Here is a 25962-nt window from a genome sequence, read left to right on the forward strand (position 1 = left end):
TCTGTCTTAAACAAATTATAGAAAAGAAAATTGTGACAAATAGAGAGTTACATATGACTTTTGTAGATCTTGAGAAGGCATATGACACAGTCCTGCTAAATAAACTATGGGAAGTCCTGGGCACATCAAACATACATCAAACATTGGTTAGTGCTCTCAAAGATCTATATTATGGTTCAAACTCCCAAATGAAATTCGGAAACCTCTTAGCAGAAAAATTTGCAGTTACTAAGGGTCTCAGACAAGGATGTTGTATCTCTCCGACTCTGTTTAAGATTTATATCTCTGCAGCTCTGAAACAATGGAAAAGGAAAGTCAAAGGAATGGGTATACAATTGAACGATCAGGATTACATATATACTTTACAGTTTGCAGATGATCAGGTGGTGATCTCAAATGACAAAGATGACATGGAATACATGCTTAGAAAACTAATTGAAGAATACCAGAAATGGGGATTAAATATCAATTTAGAAAAGACAAAATACCTCTCAATTGGAGCTGAAGCAGAACAACTCGATATCGATGACAATCAAAAAATAAATCCATGCAACGAATATAAATACCTGGGCGTCATCTTCGACCGTAGTGGAAAAGACGAACGAGAAATAGAACATCGAATTGTACAAGCACGAAGAGCTATAGCATGTTTGAACGGAATTCTATGGAGTAAAGAAATATCAAAGAAAAGAAAATGGAACATCTATGAGACAATGGTTAAAACTAGCCTACTTTATGGAGCTGAGACATGGAGAATAACCGAAAAATATAAGAAAAAGGTCGAAGACACGGAAATGGATGCCATCAGAAGATCGATGAGAATATCAAGAGCCGACAGAATACGGAATGAAGTGATAAAACAACAAATGGGTATAGAGGGCACTATAGTTGTGGATATTGAGAGAAAACAGCTCATATGGTATGGGCATGTGAGCCGAATGGGGGACGAAAGATTGCCTAAAAAAACGATGATGTGGCAACCCCCAGAGAAGAGGAAACGAGGAAGACCACCACAGAGCTGGAACCTGGGAGTTAGGAAAGCGATTAGCGCTCGAAATCTGGACGAAAACCTAACTCAAGACAGAATACAGTGGCGTTTGGGAGTCGGACAACGTCGTAAGACGTTATAAAAAACCGAATATATATATATATATATATATATATATATATATATATATATATATATATATATATATATATATATCCTAGAAAAAAATGCTGAAATACTATTAACTATAAAACATTCACAAACCAACTGAGCAATACATATTGCGAAATCCTTAATAAAACCTTTAGATAATTCAATAGGTACCACGACGGTTATATCAAATAACATAATTCTCTGGGTTGGTCTGGAACGCTTAGTGACTGTTTTTGATCTAATTATCATTTGATTTTAAACTTCCAGTGAATTGTACCATAATGTAAATTGTAAATTATTTATTTGTTTATATATATATACATATATCTTTTGAACGGTTATTGTTATAATAGTGAAATTTGGAGGGAGGTAATAAACAGACATAGGCTTCTCAACTAGTCATAACAGGTGACGTAATAGTGACAGATGACGTTACAGCGCCACTTTGACAGATAATTTTAAATGGGACCTTATGGCAAGTAATACCTCGTTTGAAAGGTATTGAAAATATCTATGAGTAATAATATAATTTTGTTTGATTTTAAGCTCATTTTTATGAATAAATTAAATAAATACTAAAATTGTAGCTTTTCATTTAATTAATAGATATTTTTAACAGCCAGTTCTTATAGTAAGTGTTCAAAATGTGCTCCATCTACTTCCTGACAGTAGTGCATCCTATTTCTAAACCCTTGCCGTACTCGTTCAAATGTGTCAGGGGAAATTGCCCTACATTCTTTAACAATTAGTTGTTTCAAAATGTCAATATTGTCGAGTGCTGTAGCGTAAAGTTTAGATTTCAAGTATCCCCACAGAAAAAAAAATCTAATGGTGTGAGGTCCGGTGACCGAGCTGGCCATTCTATCGCACCTCGTCGTCCAATCCATCTACCATGATATTCCTCATCTAGGTAACGTCTTACGGCACCATAATGGTGTGCAGGAGAACCATCTTGTTGAAACGTTATTTCCAAGTTGCCGAATTCATGTGAATTATCCTCCAGAATTTCAATTATTAACGGTTCAACTGCATTTTGTAACATCTTCAGATACACTTCACCGGTTAAGTTAGTATTGAGAAAAACAGGCCCAACTATGTGGTTTCCCAAAATACCTGCCCAAACATTTATTTTTTTTTTTTGGAAATTGAGTATGTGTTTCACAAAAGACGTGAGGATTTGTATCACTCCAATACCTCACATTGCATGTACTAACATTTTCATTGAGAGAAAAAGTACTTTCGTCACTAAAACAAATTGTTTTTATGTAATCGGGCTGTTGGTTAATTTTATTGGACATATTTTCACAGAATTCTAGTCTTCGGTCGGGTTCATCATTCTAAAGTTGGTGCACAATTTTTAATTTTTATGGATGAAATTTGTTTTCAGCCAACACTCGATGTTACTGTCTTTTGACTGATTCCATAGATAGATGCAACTTGGGTTCACTACCATTTCTGAAATTATGTCAATTTTTTTTTGTCATCGTTTGACCTCTTGAACACTACCTGTTTGTTTAAACTTCCGAAGAAGCTTCCTCAAATAAGCTCTCAATCTAGGGCGATCGGGGTACCTCTTATTAAAAAAAACGTTCCGCTGCATGGAAATTATTTCCTCATTCACCAATTATTGCACAGCAGCTACTTTGTCGGCTACAGTACGTACCATTCTGCCTTTGCAAAAATTTAAAAGTCTCTTTAAACAATAATTAATCTAAATATTAACTAATAACAACTAAAAACAACTTAACTAAACTTGAATTGACCAAACTAATCAGAAACAGAAACTAAATATTCAGGTATAAACGCGTTTGCAAACTAAAAATAATTAGAGAATTGACTAAACTAAGCAGAAACAGAAACTAAATATTGAGCTATAAACGCTTTTGCAAACTAAAAACAACTAGAGAATTGACAAACGTTAACTTTTTTGACAAATAACCAAAGGCGGACGTTAGAATTTTTATTAATTAAAGCAAACTAGAATTTTAGTATTTATTTAATTTATTCTTCAAAATGATCTTAAATCCAAACAAAATTAGTATAATTGAATAGGTATATTAAAATAATTGTAGTTTCGCATTTAATTAATAAATATTCTAACGTTCGCCTCTGGTTAATTGTCAAAAAAGTTGACGTAGACGTAAAAACAATTAGAGAATTGAAAAACATCAACTTTTTGATAAGTAACCAGAGGCGGAGGTTTTAATATTTATTAATTAAATGGGAAACTACAATTTTAGAATTTATTTAATTTATTCATCAAAATGAGCTTAAACTCAAATAAAATTACTATGGTTGAATAGGTATTTTCAATACCTTTCAAACGAGGTATCACTTGCCATAAGGTCCTATTTAAAATTATGTCACGGTGGCGCTGTAACGTCATCTGTCACTATTACGTCACTTGTTATGACTAGTTAAGAAGGCTACGTCTGTTTATTACCTCACTCCAGATTTCGCAATTATAAGTATAACCGTTCAAAAAATACGAGGGGGGGAAACGAACTTTTGACTAGCACTGTATAATATAAATTGTAAAGTATAAATTGTAAATGTTTAATGTTGTTTTATGTGCAATGTAAGTAACAAGAGCTTATGAATTAATGCAGAGCGCAGATATCGTTAGATTTGTAAGATCACAAAGACTAAACTGGCTTGGCCACTTAGAAAGAATGCCAGATAATCGAGCTGTAAAAGTAATCCAGAGATGGAAACCCCAAGTAAATGGAACAAGAGGAAGGCCTCGTAAAAGGTAGATAGACGATGTAGAGGAAGATCTTAAAACCATGAACATAAGACAGTGGCGAAGGAAATTATCAGACAGGAAGAATAGAAAAACGTTGTTAAGTAGGCCAAGACAAAAAAGGGTTGTAGCGCCATTAGAAGAAGAAGTATTTGATTTTGCCTCTTTCCCACTGGTTATTATTACATATTGTATTTCTAAGATTCTTTCTTTTAAACAAAGCAGTATTAAGAAAAGCGAAATATTAAGAAATAAAGTAAAGATAAATATTAAACACAATTTAAATTGTTTGTTCCTTATATCTAATTGAAGAAATGAATATTCCTTTCAGAGACAATTGAACGGTTTAGCTATCCTTATCTAATTACTTTATGAAGTATTGGATGAAATATGTAAAAATTGCTGTTCAACGAATTCACATTTGGGCCAATGGATATATATATATATATATATATATATATATATATATATATATAAGTTTTTGTTGTTCTCGTTTATTTACAAAATTTATGCCACAAAAGATTTTAAAAATTGTTAAGTAGCTGTTTATTTGACATAAATTATCTGCAGTGAAGAAGTAATTTTGCAATGCGCTTATTGCTTAAATGACTGGAAAATAATAGAAGTTTTGATTATGGTAGGTTGTGAAGACAAATTGTCAGTCAACAAGAAGTGTGCTAATTATTTAATACCAAATTCCAGCAAGCAATGGTAAGTAGGGTAATCAGGAAATTTGATATACGTGGGAACGCAAAAGATTTGCCTAAATCAGAAAGGTCAAGGACGATGAGCGAAAATGATCGTCATAATGTTATGTTGAATGTTGTTGAAAATGCTTTTAGTTTAGTTCGTCCTTTAGGTAATAATTTAGGGATTGTCAAAATCAATATTATGCAAGAATTTTGGCAGAAAACTGGAGTTTTATGAAATGAGAGTACTCGGAAGAGATCCCAACGTAAAAAATTCTATCCTGTTTTCTGGCGAAGCAACATTTTGTTTAAACGGAACCGTCAATAGGCAAAATACCCGCTTTTGGTGTACGGAATTCCACATTTGTTTCAAGAAGGTCATAAACAAGTGTCATAAAAATGCCTCATTTTAGGAATGATGTGCGTAATTACCTTCAACCTTCTTTGTTTAACCCGTCGTATAGTTTTTACATCAAGGTGCCGTCGATCTGGACATTTTACTGAATATTAATACTTTTAACGTATTCCCAATTAGAATAATACCGTTCCATTTTTAAAACAAATATCCGTATAAAATTATACTTATAATATTCTAATACTGACAGAAGTTGATCGAACTTTTTATAAATTTTTAACATCATCAAAACAACCTATGCCACTCAGTTGTTTTAAGCTTACTTCGTTTTTAATAAAGTTTAAAGATTGAATTTTAGATCTTTGTTTTTATCAATAACTCGGTAACTAAGGACAAAACGAAAATTATTTTTTTAGTCCGTCGATTATATTTTGGGACACCTTGTTTATATATATATATATATATATATATATATATATATATATATATATATATATATATATATATATATATATATATAGATTACTACTTTTAAACAATCATGGATTCTCCATAGCCAGAAATATTACAACATACTAAAGATTTTCTATTATAATTCCTGTAATGAATACTTTTGGCAAAAGAAACCTGGATTGTTTTATACTCAAAACAATTGGGCAAAAATCATTACTTACAGCAGGTGTCCGGAAGGACTTATTGCACATATCACATTCCAGGAATTCTAATTTAATGTTATTTTCATCGACATTATAATCTTTTTCGGTTGTGTTTCCTTCTTGCAGAGCGTTTAGTTTCATTATCTCTTTATTATTTTCTTCTTCCATTTGTTCTTCCTCTTGGGTCTCTTCCTCGTCCAAAAATTCTTGTATGCCTGGATCGTCAACGGTTTCTTCTTCAATACCATCGTGTAATTCGTATTCATCACGTAAAGTCGTAAGCTGGGTGTATTCGATGTTTTCATCAGCGGCTTCTTCATATTCTACAGCTTCTTCTATTACATATTCTATGGAATTTTCATCTTCTTCTAGTTCTTCATAATATATGTCATCTGTTTCTACTTCTTGATATTGAGTGTTGCTAAAATAATCATATGAAAATATTGCACTTGAAACAAAACTAAAAAATTGTTATTTCTAAAAATCGAAATTATTCAAAATTCAGTTTTTTTGGCAGTCTCTTTAAACATACAAATGACGGTATTCTGCTTTATAGTATTGGCTGTTGATAAAAGATATGACTAGCACATACATATTATTTATACTATTAAATAGTTCATATATAATAAAGCTTTGATGGTTGACAAACTAAATTTGAAACATTGTACTAATTATGAAATTATTCTCAAATGTGTTTCTACTGAAGACGCAGGTCAATAGCAGCCATAAATAAAAGTTACTAACAACACGGACCCTTCAAAATTAAGCAAATATATACAGTGCGTTTCACGACGAGCTTATACTATCTATATGTCGGAAACTACTTACACGATATTTATGAAAATTGATTTGGTAAAATAAGTTGACAGTGATGCCACTTCCGATTATACTGGAAGTGAACAGCAACTTTGTTATTTTAAATGGAACACCCTGTATATTATTGCATTTTTTGAGTCTGCGTAAGATTCTAGATAAAATTTGTATAAGGTACTATAGGTCAGAACGTCATATTTTTTGGGGTTATTCATATTTTTTTTTTTAATTTGACAGATAGAGACAAATATTTTAAAGTTAATATCTCATGCATTTACAATCATAATGTCTTGAAAACGTCTGCACACAAAGAGTAGGTAACGTTTTTTCGGGAATATACATCGAAATCGATGTCAGGTGACATCTGGCAGATATCTTAAACTAGGAGTGGTTGAGGGTCTTAAATATCTGTCATAGTGCATTTAAAAAAACAACTCAATTTATTAAATTATGATACATATTGGAAAGAACTTTGATGTCAGTCTTATTATTGATGGAATTTGGATATTTTTTATGTGAATCATCTCCAATATGCATCTGTCAGAAAGACTGAAAGCAATTAAACTATCTAGTCTACAGTAGCATTCCGCAAATTTGAGAAAAGATATTTTAGAAAAAAATAATTATTCACCAGAATTTTACAACCCTCTTATTAAAAAAAGAAATTATATCAAAAATCAATCCAATTCCAATACCATACCAAAACAAACCCAAACCCTACCTAGCAATAATAATAATAATAAATAATGTCACTAACTCCAACAAATCCTATATATCCTTACCATACATTAATGGATTTTATGAGCAACTGTCAAAAATGTTTGCAAAGTATAATATTAATGTTGGACATAAATCATCAAAAACATCTGCAAAATATTTTTCAAAACTTAAACCTAAAGTTAATAAAGACCATCAATCAAACGTTATTTATAAAATAAATTGTAAAGACTGCAATTCAACATTGGACAAACACACCAATACCTACATAGAAGAATTGTTGCACACAAATATAGTGTACAAACCAATGCATTAAACACAACAGCCCTAGCCAAACATTCTCTAGAAAATAGCCATTCTTTTGATTTTTAAAATGTACAGATTTTGGAAAAAGAACAAAATTAACAAAAGATGCATATTGGAGATGATTCACATAAAAAAAGATCCAAATTCCATCAATAATAAGACTGGCATCAAAGATCTTTCCAATATGTATCATAATTTAATAAATTGAGTTGTTTTTTTTAATGCACTATGGCAGATATTTAAGATACGACATTGAACCACTCCTAGTTTAAGATATCTGCCAGATGTCATCTGTCAATGTCAGATACCAATTTTTAATCCATGTTAAACTTTTGAAAAAAGTGTAAATATGAAATTTAATTATAAAACGTAATGTGAATAACTGATCAGTTACCAGCTGAAGTCCGTTTGAAGAGGTTTACTCTCCGGACACTGGAACTCACTTAAAGTATGGGTGTATGTTACCTGAAGTAAAATTTAATTAAAATATTAAACATCAAATAATATTAATAACTATATGTACAATCTTTGGTAACATTATATATTTTAAAGGGTTTTTACCCTAATATTTTGGTGGCTCAGGCATGGTAACCTGTATTTTTAACCTGATGATGGAATTGTTGTTCCGAAAACGTTCGTGTTTTTGATGTAGCCCTTTTAAGGGTTTTTATAAAATGTACCCATTTACAAAGATTAATCTCTTTTTTGTGATACGTGGTATACAGCCAGCTGCAGGAATTATTTTCCTTGTGGATTTTATTATATTATTAGTTTATTAGAATAAGTTTTGCTTTTTTTATTTTTTTAAAAGCATCCTCAGGTCTCTACAAAAAGTAACCAAAAACAATAAGGGTGAAGTTAATACTTATGAAAACTGTAAGATTACTTAACATTGAAACACAACAAACTCAACGAGAAAAAAACTGTATAAGAGCACTACTAATTGTCAGGTGATTTTATTTTCAGAGCTGGTTTCACTAGACTGTGTTGTTTCAGCTCTTTCATGAATGACACGACACCAACATATTGCATCGGATATTTGCTGTTTGATGATAGAGAGCGTCATGGTTACACGTGTATATTGCCTTCATTATATGTCGTGCGTAGGGTCCAGTGAAGCCGATTGTCAAGGATTAGTGATCGAATTTTTTAGGGTTCGTGAACAAATTTTGTTCGATATGGCGAATGGAACAATTTAAACTACACTGATCAAAACGAAAAATGAGCAACTTATAAAGTTGTAGTGTTAAACTGACTCTTTTTATGATTGTTTTATTTTTATTTAAGCACATCTGAGATTTTTCGCTATAAATATAGCAAAGTTTTTGTTACTGAACTGTAAATTTTTTTGTGGAAAAAAATAAAAAGTGATAAATGTGGATTTATTTTTTAAATAACAGCTTTGTTAAAATTATTTTAAAACAAAACTGATAGCATGTATGGGCTCCTCTAACTCGCCGAACTTCTGCACAACGTCCAGACATTCTTTCAATCACATTTCGAATAGTTTCTTGATCTAGAGGTTGTTTCCATTCTTCCAGGAAAACTTCCTCGACATGTTGCAGGTTTTTTAGTGGCTGACGATCCTTCAAGCGCTTCTCGAATATATCCCAAACATGTTCAATAAGATTTAAATCTGGACTCCTCGCTGGCCACTCCATAACCTGAAGATTGTGGGTAGTCAAATTATTTTGTACTATCTTGGCCACATGCGGTCTCGCATTATCTTGATAAAGGATAAATTATGGAACCATATCTTCAGCAAATGGGACGTGTGGTTCAAGAATTTTGTTAATGTACAGCTCTATCGTTATCGCCCTTCGTCAAATAACTACTAGCTCAAAGGGGCCGTTTAAAGTTATCTCACCCCAAACCATAATTGAACCTCCTCCAAAAACCTGGGTTTCTCGCCTGGTCTTTTCCAGACTCTAACACATCCATCAACATGATTTAAAAGAAATTTGGACTCGTCAGTAAACATCATATTACTTTATTGTACATTGGTCCAATTCATGTGTTCTTGAGCAATTAAGGGTCTGGCTCTACGATGTGCAGGGTTCAAAGGAGGTACTCTAGCTGGTTGAGTATTTACTCTTGTATTCGTAGCTTCTACCAACTCATTTTGTACCGTTCGAGCAGTACTTCGACGATCTCTGACGGCCCATAGTTGTAAAAGTCGATCTTCTCTAGCTGTAGTCGCCCTTACACGATTCGTATAAGGTTGTCTTCTAATAACTTCGTACATTTTGATGCATCTTGAGTAACTTTCTTGAATTAAAGTTATTGCCCTAGCAATTTCAATCTCTGTGAAATACACTCTGTGCCTTCGGAGCCTTCCCAGCACATCAAAATCTATCATTAATTCTTAATAGCATTAACGTAAATATCGACATAAATTCAATAACGGAATAAATGTGATTCCAAAATGTTATCAAGTTCTGCTTTTTTATTGAATACAAGAAAAACGAAGATAAGAAACTTGCGTTTTTCTTTCATTTATAAAAACTATATATGCATATTGGGTGGACGTACATATTTTAGTTCCTACCTAATGCCATAAAGAATTTACATTAAATTAAATTTGTTTATTTTTATTTATTTTATTATATATTATTTATATATTTTATTTGTTTAAAAAGAAAGAAGGGATATGATGGTTAATATTTGTTATGTATAATAAGATCTGACTTAAGTTATCGATGTCGGTTTTTTTATTGAGGAATGATGGATGTTTTAGAATTTGGCACATTTCAAGGAGGGATCTCTTGTGATAATTTTGTTTCAAAGTATTTTGACCTTAGTGACATCAATTATATATTTAGTTGAGATGGCATGTTGTGTAAGGACATAACAGGGTTTAGAAATCCGAATGTCGCTTAAATAGGACGTTAGTAGACTTTGAAGAGAGCGGCTGGTCTGGCCGATGTAGCAGGAGTTGCACTATGCACAGGGTATAAGATAGACGACATGAGTTATTCAGAGAGAAGAGCCATGGAAACCATAGTGAGAATGAAAGAAAAAGAAAAGAAAGGTAAATGAAATAAATGTCTTTATGTTAAGTTATTCTCTTAATTTTATAGTAGCATCCTCGCAAGTTATGTTTTGATAAAGAGTTAAAAAACCTCGAAAGCTCAGCAAACCTTAAAGAGTTTCACTTAAAGGCCAATAGATGACTACAAGCAATATATATATATATATATATATATATATATATATATATATATATATATATATATATATATATATATATATATATCCGGAAAAAAGAAAGCAGAATTATAAATTTACGGTATTTATTTCTATCACTTGAAATACACTCGCGATCATAAAATCCGGGTCACCTTGAAAATTTCAAGTTTATTGAATATTTTTGCATCTGGTGCAGTAATAACCTTTTTTTAGGCTAATGTATTTTTTATTTGTCATCAATGTTTATTTTGAAAGAAAAAAAAAATGGTTTTTTATTGTTTTTATTTAAAAAGCAGAAAACAAACCAAATTGTTGATAAAACAGACATACGAAAAAAAAATGATAAAAATACAGAACGTGGTAAAACAGTGGAATTTCAATGACTAATATCATGTATTGCCTCCCCTTGCTCTAATAACCTCTTGCAGACGACGGGGCATACTCTCAATTTTTCTCCGGATTACATGTTGTGGTATGTTATTCCACTCTCTCACTAACAGATCCTTAAGGTCCTGTGCGTTGTTAGGAGGTGGTGTATGGGTTTGAATACGTTTTTTCAAATCGTCCCAGAGATGTTCGATGGGATTCAGGTCCGGAGACCTAGCTGGCCGGGGTAACCTCGTAATTCCAACCGCGTCTAAGTATTGCATACTGATCCTGGCAACGTGCGGTCGCGCGTTGTCCTGCATAAAAACGGCGTCTTCTCCAAGCCCTGCCATGGTGGGCATAACATGTTCTTCCAGAATCTCCGTAATATACTTTCGTGCAGTTAAGGACCCATTTTCGATGAAGGGTAATTCTGTGCGGAAGTCGGAAGATACACCTCCCCAAGCCATAACCGAGCCTCCACCAAATCACATTCTTGGAGCAATGCAAGCTTGTGCAAATCGTTCACCGGTTCTTCTCCAAACTCTTACAAGTCCATTGGATCCAGTTAGGCAGAAACGGGATTCATCTGAGAATAACACTTTGCTCCAATCATTAATTCCCCAATGCGCGTATTGTCGAGCAAAAGCTAGTCGTGCAACTCGATGCGCCCGGCGAAGTGGCGGTCCTATAGCCATTACCCGAGAAGATAGTCCAGAAGAACAAGGTCTTCTCCTGACTGTTGCAACGCCAACATTGCAATTTCGTACTTCCTGTAGACGATTTCGATGCATAACCGCAGTTGAGGTCCGGTTTCGTTAAGCCTGAAACATAAGGAAACGGTCATCTCGTGCCGTGGTCGTTATTCTTCGTCCAGATCCAGGTCGTCTGGTTAGCAAACCCATCTCCTGAAAGCGTTGAAGCACTCGTTGAACCGTAGAAAGGCTTACGCCAACAGTTATTGCGACTTGCCGATGAGTATGACCGTCTTCCACAAGCGCAACAATGCGTGCCGTTTCAACAACAGTCAAAGGCATTTTTGGCAAAAAATAAACAATAATAAACACTAATAATGGCACTAATACACACTAATGGTGGCAATAATAAACCTTTGTTTGTTGCGTTTGAACAGAAAGTCGAAGCATAAATGAGACATTTAAAACAAGCGGCAGTTACAGGTACCGTTCATTTTGGGAAGTGTATAGTTTTCCGCGAAATCGGCATTATTGGAATTCTTTGTTACAAAGGAAACCACCAAGGCTACAACAATTCTCAGAAACATGCATTAGTTTGTATTTGTGTTATTATTATTTACGATAAAGCTCGTTAAAAATGAAATAACGGCGATTTTCAAGGTGACCCGGATTTTATGATCGCGAGTGTATAAAATTTCAACAAATAATTCATCTCATTTACTTATACAACCTCCATTTAAATCTAAACTATGTCAAGGCCATAATTTTCGGTAATGGTGTTCCAGGCCTGTAAAACTGACCGACCGAATCAAACCTTCTTTATCTCGTGGCGCTGCTCGTTCCATTTAAATCTTTATCAGTCCCCACATGTTTTCAATGGGGCTAAGATCTGGAGATGCTGCTGGCACACGGAATTGTTGCCAATTCGTGTTCTTGTATCCAAGCTTGAGTATAAGCAGAAGTATGGCATCTTGCATTATCTTGCTGAAAACGCCACCCCTCTGGATATAAAACATGAGCCGTTTCAAGAAGAAAACCATTTAGGATGTCACAATATTTCGCACTATCAACAGTACCATTAACTATATAGAGAGATGTAGCACCACGCTGAGATATTGCTCCCCAAACCATTATTTTAGTGGGAAATTTGGAAATTTGAACGGTAACATTTTCTCGTGATAGGACTTTTAGATGATTTGCACCAAGCTGGAAACAACTTTCATCGGATATAAAGACATTATTAAAATTATCTTCTCGAAAACGTTGACAAAAATCTATTCTTCGTTGCCTTTGCAGAGGTGTCATTGTAGGGATTTTTTTTTGGATTCCTTGATATGTAGCCTTGCTTTTTCAGTGACATGCGGACAGTTTCTGTCGTCCTAAAGCCACTAAAGCATTTAAATTGTTTCCGCGAATCTTACGCGGTTTACCCGAAACTGGTCTATGTCTCATATCTATGTCATTTTTTATCCTTTTTATTGTCTCATACACTGCACTTTTTCCGAGTTCAGTCAATTGCACTAATTTTTTAACGTTTCGGACACCCTTTCTATACAAATATTCCACCACTTTTCCTTTTTCTACTTGCGACATTATTTCAAAAATCTTAAGTCTGTTTACAAACAATATTTGACAGATGGTGTTGTCATGCGATTTTGTCCATAACCTGCTATCGGCACAACCTACTTGATACATAACTTTTGTCTTAAAATTTTACAAAAAGGAAATCTATTAAAATTAGGAAAAATATAAAATTCCGGATACTTTCTAGGCGGACTATATATATATATATATATATATATATATATATATATATATATATATATATATATATATATATATATATATATATATATATATATATATACATATATATATATATATATATATATATATATATACATATATATATATATATATATATATATATATATATATATATATTAGTCTAGGTGCCAGGCGACATACTGTATCACTCATACATAACAGGCTACAATTTTCAGGATAGCTTCATAAGACCTCGACCCCCAAATATCTCTTGCGATACTTTCTGTACCGGGTGCTTTTTCTCTTCAGCTTATCCAAAAGTAGTCATTTTGAAGTGATGTATCAAATTTATTAATAACGTATTGCTGTTTAATGAATACAAATGTCGACTTCGTGAAATATCCGAAAACAATCTTGTCCGACAAAAATTTTGGTTCCATAAGGGAGTCCACCAAACTAAACATGCCAAAAAATACTATTTTTACATTTTCCGACAAAATGTACTCGCCGATTTTTCCGTCCGACAGTGAAAATCGGCTTTTCCACGAGTCTGTGGAAATTTATTAATAACGTTTTTTTTATGATTTTTAGTTTTTAAATGAAGAGTACAACTTAATGAATGAATTGTCCGACAAAAAAATTTTTTTTGCCTTTTATGTAAAAATTAAAAAAATATACAGTCGAGATTACTTTTTTGTAGAATGTGTGAGCATTAAAATTATAGATACATCCTATTTATAAATAACAAGCTGATTTTTTCAAAGTTGTTTTATAAAATCTCGTAGTATAAAAATGTATAATTGACGGACAAGAATCTTTTTCCGATTTTTCAGTCGAACACGTTTCGTCGTACCCTTCGCTGAAATTGTGTATATAAATTTTTTTTTAATTGTAAAACTTAAAATATTTAGTATGATGTCAGAAGAGAAAATATGCGCTCAACAGATTTTGGCAAATTATTAAGAAATAGAAATTTTAAAGAAAAGTTTGTGGATTTTCTCATTGAAGACTGGTGCAACGACGAATTTGCTGAGATATGCGACGGAAAAATATTAAAATTGAATTATGATAATTGTTACGTTTATAAAGTTTTCAACAATCGAATGAAGAGATCTGTACATTATAATTCATCTTGTACACATGAAGAAGCAGATACAAAGATTGTACACCATATTTGTCAGATAAACACGAACTACCGAGTGACAGTTCGTTGTATCGATTCTGACATACCTATAATTATGTTATCCAATATGGTATTTTTAAAATCTAATGTGGAAGTAATTATAGATATGTCAACCAACAAAAAAAGGAATATTTTAATATCAATAATAGTTATCAAAATTATGGAGAGCAAATGACACGAGCTCTAACAGTATGTCATGTATTTACTGGCAATGATTATAATTTTATAGATTGATAGATGGCATTTTAGAGAAAAGGAAAGGAGAGACCATTTGATATTTTGAAGAAAAACGAGAGATACCAGGTAGCCTTCCTGGATCTTTTAAGAATCCCTCCATCTGAAATGAATACTTCAAACCCAATATTTAAAGTCATTGAATAATTTATTTGTAAAGTTTATTCCTTAAAAAGCAAAGACGTCAACATGGGGCGAGTTGAGCTCTTCGAGAAGGCTTTTGGAAACAAAAATCACGATGAAATGGTAATAAAAGCTCAGTTAAGAGGCCTCGATGCATCAAGTATGTCTCCATCTAAAGAAGAGCTATTGCAACAAATTAAAAGAACAATTTATATATGCAGTGTGTGGTGCAATGCACATTTAAGATCACCAACAAATTTAAAACCTGAAAATTGTGGATGGACACTGATGGAAGAAAAATATTACCACCATTGGTTTGATGGTATCACTTTAAAATGACCACTTTTGGGTAAGCTGGAGAGAAAAAGTACCCGGTACAGAAAGTATCACAAGAGATATTTGGGGGTCGAGGTCTTATGAAGTTATCCTGAAAATTGTAGCCTGTTATGTATGAGTGATACAGTATGTCGCCTGGCACCTAAACTATTTATATATATATATATATATATATATATATATATATATATATATATATATATATATATTGTTGGGAATTTATTAATTGTTATGTCTTTAATTTATAATGTCTTTACTAATTTATTATATTGTTCCTACTTTAATTTATTAAAAGGCACGATAATTTATATAAGTTTATTTATCACTAAATATACAATAATTTATTAGTAGGCGAGCGTAACAATAATAATATCGCGAGCGCGAATCTTCTTTATTAACTGTCCCTTCCAAATAAAGTTCCGTTATTATATACCAGTGCCGTTATCTCGAATAGTCTAAAACCTTCGATGGCGAAACGGTAAAGGCAAACTGGATTTCCCTCATATCGGTTCTGGAAGGTCGCTCAGGTAAATCGAGGCCTCTCGTAAACTCTACAACATATTAGATTAAAAACATGTTTTAAAGGTTAAAACTATGACTCATATTTTTACGTAACATTGCCCCCCTCTCAAAAGATGGTTCCTCCTGGAACCTTGTTGGGACTAGAACTGGAACGGTATGCTGGTATCGGCAACTGGACCCTCTTTTACAACTTCCAGTTGTATAAAAATGACAAGGGACGGTTTTCTCTCCGCACCAGTAAATATGCGGATTGCAACAGACTAATACCTGGACTTCGGTGTCTTTAAAGATCTCCTCCACCATATTTCGGATAACCCTCCAATCTAATTGGCGGCACTCCAACTTTGGCATGGCTAACTTTTGCACGTCGGACTCTAGTACGTGCCCTCTCAATTGAAGTAAGGCTTCCCATACATCTCGGTAGGTAGGTTGGTCACGGGCAGTGTCTTTTGTTACCAGGTAGAAAAGGTAACGTGATGCATCTTGGAGTTTCAAGGTTTTACCGGGAGCTGGCACTTGGCATTGAAGTTCTGCAACTCGACCAAACTTCCTTCGAAAGACGGATGCCAACCCTGGTGCGTCTTTGATACTGGCCGGGATGGTAAGGGCCAGCGAGTAGTCATCGGGGAGCTCGAGTAGATCTTGCTTTTCTTCAGTGGTAACACCATGTCTCGCTTTACCGGTACCTCCATAGGCACCCATGAATTCCTCAAACGTGAGGTCAGACACATCGTGGATTTGGTTTACTTCCACTTCTTCATCTACGTTGTGGTCACCTTCGAAAGACGCCAACCGGTTATGGTGTACTATCATCGGCTTTCCCCTCGGAATCTTGCTTATTCGGTAGATGACATCGTTGATCTTCTCCATAATGAGGTATGGACCTTCCCAAAACTGCTGCAATTTGGGAGAACAACCTTTTCGCTTCTTGGGATTATACAGCCATACTTTGTCGTTCTTCTTAAAGCAACCCTTTTCGGCTTGTGTATCGTACCGTTTCTTCATTCTGTCGCTAGCGATCTGAAGGTGGGAACGGACCAACTCATGTACATCGTCCATTCTTCTTCGTAATTCGATCACATAATCTTCACCTGCTACATCTTCTCCAGGTTTACATCCAAACTCGAGATCACAAGGTAGTCGCATTTCGCGTCCGAATAGGACTTTGGCTGGTGTCTGGCCTGTTGATTCGTTAACAGCAGATCTGTAGGCCATTGTGAAGAACGGAAGGTATTGGTCCCAGTCTCGCTGATGATCGGACACCATCTTTGTCAAATACTTGCCAACTGTCCTATTCATTCGTTCTACCATACCATCCGATTGCGGATGATACGCGGTAGTTCTTGTTTTCTTCATGCCTAGTCTATCACATATTCCTTGGAATAGATCGCTTTCGAAGTTCCTGCCTTGGTCACTATGTATCTCCAAAGGCACTCCAAATCGGCTGATATATTCTTGGATCAACTTATCTGCAACGGTGGCGGCCTTCTGGTCGGGAAGTGCGTAAATCTCGACCCACTTAGTAAAGTAATCCATTACTACCAGCATGTACTTGCCTCCATTTTCACTTTCTGGAAATGGCCCAGCGATGTCCAAAGCTATTCTTTCAAACGGGCTTCCAACATTATATTGTCTCATAGGAGCTCTCCTTTTTCGGTGAGGCCCGTTACTCGTAGCACAAATAGTACATTTCTTACACCAGTCTTTTACGTCGTCGGAACTGTTCATCCAATAAAACCGTTCCCGAATTCGCTGAAGGGTTTTTCTTACACCAAAATGCCCTCCCGATGGACTGTCGTGTAACTGACGAAGTACTTAGCTATTCTGCTCTTTGGGATCACCAACTGTCTTCTCTTCTCTGAACCGTCATCATTTTCCAGGACTCGTTTGAGCAAGCCATCTTCGATGATAAATGAGTCCCACTGGGCCCAATACGTCTTAACTACTGAGCATAGGTTTGATATTTCCTGCCAAGGTGGTCGACGGTTTTCCTCTTTCCATTTTCGGATTTTCTGTATAACTGGATCTCTCTCTTGTTCTTCCCTGATTTTAGTAGGCGTCCAGTCGTCGTTGACAATCGTCGTTCTTAGCACTGCTGCTTCCTTGGATTCCGTTTTGTTGCAGTGGGAACACTCTGCTGGGCATGGCCTTCTGGAAAGAGAATCAGCGTTTCTGTGGCTAACTCCGGCCCGGTGCTCAATCTTAAAATCGTATTCTTGGAGTCGTTCGATCCACCTGGCTATCTGACCCTCTGGATTCTTGAACTGCATCAACCACTTAAGGGCGGCATGGTCGGTTCGGATTAGAAACTTTCTGCCATAGAGGTATTGATAGAAGTGCTCTACTGATTTAACTACTGCTAGAAGTTCTCTTCTCGTGACGCAATAATTCCGCTCAGGTTTTGAAAGAACTTTACTAAAATATCCGAGGACTCGTTCCTGTCCTCCTTGAATCTGAGACAGCACTCCTCCAATTCCCACATTACTTGCATCCGTATCTAAGATGAACTCTCCTTCTGGCAGTGGATACCCTAAAATTGGTGCTGTTATTAAATGCTTTTTCAACGTTTCAAAGGCATTTTGGCAGTCTATATCCCAGCGGTATTCTCTTGCTTCCTCTGTAAGTCGCGTTAATGGCTTAGCGATATCTGCAAACTTCTTAATAAACCTCCGGTAGTAAGTACATAGTCCAAGAAAACTTCTCACTTGATGTTTGTCAGTTGGTTTTGGCCATTCCTTAATGGAATCGATTTTTCCCTTATCCACGGCCACTCCTTCTTTACTGACTATATGACCCAGATAATTGACTTTACCTTGAAATAGCTGGCACTTCTTGGGGTTTAGCATCAATTGGGCAGCTTTAAGTCGATTAAAAACGTTTTCTAAATTCCTCAAATGATCTTCGAATGTCTCCCCCAAGACGATTATGTCATCTAAATAAACCAGGCATGTTTTCCAAGATAACCCTCTCAACACATTTTCCATAAGCCTCTCAAATGTCGCAGGAGCATTACAGAGTCCAAATGGCATAACATTGAATTGCCACAATCCAGATCCTGTGGTGAAGGCTGTCTTTTCTTTATCTACTGGGTCCATTTCTACCTGCCAGTATCCAGACTTCAAATCCAAAGTAGAAAACAATTTACTTCCAGCCAATGTGTCCAATGTGTCATCGATCCGAGGCAGAGGATAACTATCTTTCTTGGTAACGTTGTTCAACAAACGGTAATCCACACAGAACCTCGTCGTTCCGTCTTTCTTCTTAACCAGGACCACCGGAGAGACCCATGGACTCGTAGAAGGTTCTATCACCCCGTCTTTCTTCATTTCCTGAACAATCGTTTCAGCTTCCTCTCTCTTCGCCTGTGGTAATCGTCGAGCTGTTTGACGAATTGGCTTAGCATTACCAGTATCAATTTTATGCTTAACAACGGTAGTTCTTCCCGTCTTTCCTCCTTTCGGTACGAAAATATCACGATACTGCCGAAGAAATTCCCTTAATTTCCTTTTCTCCATCTGATTTAGAGACTGTCCTGCAACTGCAACCATTTGGTCGAATTTGTCGTTGGAATTATCAGATGTTGTCGCCTGACGAATTATGGATGTCACAGGTACACAAGTTCCTACTTTTGTCTCTTTCTTTATGGTCACTGGGTAGTCGTTGACATTGATAAGTCTCACAGGAATTTCTTTAGCCGAAATCACCAATTCCTTTCCAATTATGATTCCACGGCCAACCTCATCGTCGTGGTTCCAAGGCTCCATCATAACAGGTCTCCCTTCGTCTACAATTCCCTGTAGTCGCGCTACTATGATCGTTTCGCTTCTCGCAGGCACGACTGTATCTTCTGTAATGGCTGCTTGCACAGTGTTGTCATTATGTGGATGGAGAAATACCTCCTCGTTGCCAACTTTGATTACCTTATTCTTAAAATCCAATTGGAATCCATGCATATTCATTACGTCCATTCCTAATATAACATCCTCTTCGATGTCAGCAACTATAACAGTATGGACAAACTTTTCTGCCCCAATTCCCAATTGTACCTGGATTTCTCCATGAATGTTGGCATTTTCACCTGTAGCGGTCCGAAGTCGTAACCTCGTTGGTAACAGTTTCTTTCGGCTGTTTATAACTGTCGGGCGTATAATGGTTCTGGTCGCTCCGGTATCCACCAACAACGTATGCTTTTTACCATTTATGTCTCCATCTACATATACACTATCTTCACGACATTTCAAAGAAGCTATTAGTATGAGAGGGTCTTTGGAAAAGTTCTGGGTCGAAGCTGCCCCCCTAAGGCTGACCCGTTCTAGTTTTCCTGATGGTGAGTTTCTTGATTTGCGTCGTACCTAGGGTGCTTACAGGAGCTTCGTACGTGTCCTATTTCGCCACAATTCCAGCATCTGATGGTCTTCGTTTTCTTGTATGTCATGCTTTTTATCATATTAACGAGCTGGTCAAGTTTATCTTCATCTTCTTCCTCTTTTACAGTCCTAACTTTACTGTAACCGCCAGAGGCCTGCGTAGCTGACTCATATTCGAGGGCGGCGGATAAGACATCAACCAGCGTCTTGTGACGAGCTAATCGTAGTGTTCTCTGCATTTCATGATCACGAAGACCATCAATAAACGTTTGAACGGCCAACTTTTCCATCATGTCTTCGGGAGCTGTTGGATAAGCATATCGTACTAATCTGGCAATATCTACTTCATATTCTTGAAGAGCCTCATCTTTCTTCTGTCTACGATTTTTAAGCTGCGACTGATATACATGCTCCAAATGTTCGTGGCCATATCGCATATTTAACCTCTTCTTCAGTTGTTCGAAATCATCGGTCTCCTCTACGGCTATGGTCTGAAGCACATCTAAGGCATCTCCTCGAAGAGCGATAGTCAGGTTTACAGCCTTTTCTTTTTCAGACCATCCATTCGCTCTTGCAGCTGATTCGAACTGTTTCATGTAGTTGTTCCATGACGATTTTCCGTCGAAAGTTGGGACTTTGACATGCACAGAACTTCCACTTCCTTCAAATTTCGGCCGTGTTTCCAACTTACATTTCGTCTCGTCTTCTTTTATCTCTGCTGTAATTGGATTGTTTCCTCTCTCTGCTGTCCCTGTTTCCTCCAGCTTCTTTTCCATCTCTTTCATCTTTTCTTCGAAGGCCGACATATCGGCAGCAACTTGGTTTTTTAACGAAGATATTCTATCGTCGAGGGCAGACATCTCAGAAGTGACTTTAGAGATTTCCGAAGAGATGTTAGCAGAAACTTTGCTTTCCAGGGACGAAATCTCGTTAGAAACTTTGTTTTCTAATGACGCGATGTCACCAGAAACTTTGGCTACATCAGAAGAAACTTTCGAAATATCGTCAGAAACTTTGTTCTCTAATGATGCGATGTCACCAGAAACTTTCGAAATCGACGAGAGGACAGCATCTTCAAATATATAAGTCTCTGGATCTAGTCCTTCTTCTAGCAAAGCGTTCTTTAGTCGTTGGACTAACTCAGCCTTTTTTCCGGTAGAAGCTAATTCTCTGTCTTCAAGATGTCTTCTTAAATTAGTCACTGTCAGCTCATAAATCGTAGCCATTTTCACAATTTATTTTATATCACACTTCTGCACCACTGTTGGGAATTTATTAATTGTTATGTCTTTAATTTATAATGTCTTTACTAATTTATTATATTGTTCCTACTTTAATTTATTAAAAGGCACGATAATTTATATAAGTTTATTTATCACTAAATATACAATAATTTATTAGTAGGCGAGCGTAACAATAATAATATCGCGAGCGCGAATCTTCTTTATTAACTGTCCCTTCCAAATAAAGTTCCGTTATTATATACCAGTGCCGTTATCTCGAATAGTCTAAAACCTTCGATGGCGAAACGGTAAAGGCAAACTGGATTTCCCTCATATCGGTTCTGGAAGGTCGCTCAGGTAAATCGAGGCCTCTCGTAAACTCTACAACATATTAGATTAAAAACATGTTTTAAAGGTTAAAACTATGACTCATATTTTTACGTAACAATATATATATATATATATATATATATATATATATATATATATATATATAAATTTAAAGCTCGACGTTTCAGCACTCATTTTGGAGCCATTTTTCAAGATAGATACGGTTCCGTTCGAGTTCGGGGTCTCAATCTGCCTACTCCCCTCACTCGTGACGTACCAGTATCGTGTTCTGTATAAATACAAAAACCATCTAACGGCACTGAGGTCTCAATCTGCCTACTCCTGTGTCGAGTGACGACCGATCTTACCCTGTGTGGCTGCTTTTATACTATCAGTATGCGCGGGAACGGTATGCGCTGACGTGGTCTGAGCTGACATGGCCTTAGCGGTGTGGTTTGAGGTGGGGGGTTGCTAAAGTAGCGGTCGCCATGTTGCCGGCAGTCGTTTAGCGTCATCGCGCGTATTTAAGCTGTTAGGCCGTTTTTAAATTTCGATGGCTTCTCGAATGATTCTCGATTTTAAGGAGCGGATGGGAGCGATGGTTTTTGCTTTTTCGAAATCAATTTGGTGGCCTGTCTGAATATGATGTTGGGTAGAGCTGAAGTAATATCGGAATGTTTGACTGATAGAAAATGTTCGTAAATACGGTTATGGATTCTTCGGTTTGTCTGTCCTATGTATGTACGTGGGTAACTGAAACAAGGTATCTCGTAGACACCATGATCTTCATTGGGGATTTGGTCTTTTACGGATCTGACGAGATTGGACAACTTGGAGATGCAGTGAAGATGTTTAGAGGGATAAGAGTTCTACTGATCTTGTCAGTGACACCTTTAATAAAATGAAGAAAGATTTTGGGTTGATCCGGCGACAATGTTTCTTTTTTGGATGGAATGGGGTTTAGATGTTTTTGAATGCTCCTATTGATCTGGGTTTTGTGGTAGCCGTTTTGTAAGAGTGTTTGCTTTATTGAATTGATTTCGGATGACCTGCGATTGTTGTCGCTAAGTCTTATGGAACGAGAAATAAGTGTGTTGATAACTGAATTGAGTTGGGCGGGGTGATGATGTGACTGGGCATTGAGATAACGGTTTGTATGAGTGGGCTTCCGGTACACGGAATAGGAGAAACTGTGAGGTGGGTTTTCTGAATAAGAACATCAAGGAATGGCAAAGGATGTATTCCATTCAGGTGGGAGAAGAAGAGATCTAATGTGTCTTTACTATGGGGCCAAATGACAAAGGTGTCATTAACGTAGGTATCTGCAGGTGGGTTTGAGATTTGATGAGCACAGGACTGCTGTTTCGAAATGTTCCATGTAGATATCAGCTATTACGGGAGAGAGGGGAGATCCCATTGGGGCACCTTTAATTTGACGATAGAAATGATTTTGCAATGAAAAATATGTATTAGACATGCGGTGTTTTATAAGAGATAATGTGTCTTGGAGGATTTGATGTTTAGAGTCCAAGATGGAAATGGTTTCATCGATGGGAATGTTGGTGACTAAAAGAAACAATGTCAAAACTAACTAGTATATCTGAGGGTGAAATAGAAATGTTTTTCAGAAGATCAATGAAATGAAAAGAGTTTTTGACAAAGGAAGAGGCCTTTTCGGCTAATGGTTTTAAGGATAAAGCGAGATGTTCTGCCAATATCTGAGTTGGGCAGAAGATAACAAAAGCTAACAACAGGAACACGAAGAGCTGTGGCCGACCACGAATTAGGTGGTTAGATGGAATTGAGACCGGATATTAAAAATCAGAAGATGGTAACAGGTCGCTAGAAACCGAAAAGAAGCGATGAATCTTGCAGCAGGCCAAGATCCAAAGCAACAGGCCAAAAATTGGTGTGATAGAAATAGTTTAGGGTAGATTTGGAAAGGACTCACCTAAACTTCTTTTCAAATTAAAATAGGTAGCAGAGATGTGGAGATCGACTCAGCATGGCATACGCTAATCTGAACTTCAGAGAACATAATTAGACTATACATGCAACAGTTAAACAAAACTCATTTTGCTATATTGACATGACATATTAGAATATTGATCTCCGTATATTCCATTATTGAGCAGAACATTATTGGTTGGAGACAAGGATCTGAAAGTTTACGCATTTTTGTTTTGCAGAAATAAATCATTAGATAAATTTTTGGTATATGTATACTTTCAGGAAGTATCGAATTCTTACGTCGCCTTCAGTTATACGTAAATTGTTGTCTGTTTTTTTTCGACTATTAATAGTCTAAAACATTTTCAAAAGCGGCTCAAAAAACATTTATTGGATCAAGTGTTCTACTCCGTAGAGGAATTTTTGCATCATCGACACGACTGGGTAGTTGCGAATTTTATACATGTTTGTCCTCTATTTACGTATATAAGAGTATGTTTTATACTTAATTTTTTTACGACTTATCTTCTTATTTTTTGGACTTAGACATGAACAATTTCAAGAGGTTGTCATGTCAACGTTTGAAGATAATTATCCTGAAATAGTGAGAAATTTCAACAGGAAAGTACCCCGGTGTAATGACACTTTTGCAAATCAAAGGACGGAAGTCAGACCAAAATTTAATTTCTCCAAAAGATCAGGTGAGTGGGACCTATTTTTAATTCAAAGTTATAAAATTTTATTTACATGTAATAAAAAAAAATAAATACTTTTAATATTGAAATTTTCATACCTTTTTATGTTTTAAAATTGTAACCATTTACTATAATAAAAATAAAGATTTTAATGTGAAAAAACAAAAAAAAAAACACAGTTTGAAAATCAATGACATCGAAATTTTATTAAGTGTGGATGCAAAAGTTATATAGATCCGTTTGTACTCCTGTCCCACTTCCCCCCAACTCTATCTAACATAATATAGTTTTAAGTAGTGACGTATACATATATTTATTATAGTATAATAGTTACGTCATTGGTTTTAAGCCGGCGGCCATGGCCCTTGGATTGAGTTTGTGCAGTCGCCCTCTGAAGTGTTTTGCACTATAATAACTGTGACCAAATCACCCATTTAAAAAATGTTCTCCTATATGCCTTTATATTCGTTGATATAAGCTTTGTATAATAATAATTAAGGGTAAATTACTTTAAAATATAAGGAATATTGAACAAAACAAATATTTCGAAAATCAGTAGCCGTTTTCCAGTAATCTCCGTCTATTTGGAAACAGCTCACTGTATACATATTATCTACTAATTAATAAAGTGAACTAAGATTCACATAATACTAAAGAAACTTACTTTATAATATATGTGCGGATTACGCTATTTTCATCTAAAGAATTAATCTGAAAGTTTCCATTAGAATTGGTTTGGGAAATAATTTTTCCAATAAAAGCTAACTGGTCTTCCCCACTATCCTCTATTTGTATATTTTGAAGCACAACAGTTTGCACCTCTCCGTTTTCCTCATTTGTTCTTTCTATTTCTATTATATTTGTTTGTGGAAGTTCTGCATCTTCTTCAGAATATTCAGATTTTACCTCTGATTTTACTACAGCGGTGGACAGCGGTTGCTGATCCATGGCTCTGCATAAAATAAGTATAAATTAAGAAAAACGTAATCAAAAATTTGATAAAGTTGTATATCTTAAAATTTTACAATAAATTTTCTCGGACAACTGTATGAACACACATAAGATGAATCTTGCGTCATTGCAAAATATTCAATTCATCTTCCTGCAAACTAGATCAGAGATAAATAACTTTGAGTAGGTATACCTACAGTATAAAAAATTGTATAAAACTTCTTTATGTCAACAAATCTGTATGAAGGGTAGTGGAGTTTTGTAAACCCTTAAATGTTTTCAGTAAAATTAAAAATGGCTAAGATAATTTTTGGGTATAAAATTTAGCCAGGTGCTTTCAAAATTGAATCAAGCAATAAAACACTGAAAACTTTTGTTTTCGCCACTTCCACAAATTTTATTATGATTTACTATCACTAGAACTGTTTCGGCAGAGTGCGCTATTTTTGTTATGCGCCCTAACACATTATAGTCTTTAACCAAATAAGTTGAGGAGGGGAGAACTGTTTGTCTCAAGTTGGTCATTCAGAATTATATCTGCATTTTTTAATTTCTTAACTTCCATAGTTTCTCCTCCTCCTTAACTTATTTAGTTAAAGACTATAAAGTGT

General features: G+C 35.4%; 1 protein-coding gene across 2 annotated transcripts in view; it reads right to left on the reverse strand.

The window, feature by feature from the left end:
* LOC140441353 (uncharacterized) overlaps positions 1-25962 on the reverse strand; it is a 51088-nt gene that overhangs the window by 21090 nt on the left and 4036 nt on the right. For both annotated transcript variants that reach the window (XM_072532022.1, XM_072532023.1), the window contains exons 2-3: positions 25065-25352; positions 5603-6005 (exon numbers count right to left, since the gene is read on the reverse strand). In XM_072532022.1, coding sequence (XP_072388123.1) covers positions 5603-6005; positions 25065-25348 — 687 coding nt within the window. In that variant the 5' untranslated portion in view covers positions 25349-25352. The remainder of the gene's footprint in view (positions 1-5602; positions 6006-25064; positions 25353-25962) is intronic.

The sequence above is a fragment of the Diabrotica undecimpunctata genome, chromosome 5, assembly GCF_040954645.1.
Source record: "Diabrotica undecimpunctata isolate CICGRU chromosome 5, icDiaUnde3, whole genome shotgun sequence".
Lineage (NCBI taxonomy): Eukaryota > Metazoa > Arthropoda > Insecta > Coleoptera > Chrysomelidae > Diabrotica > Diabrotica undecimpunctata.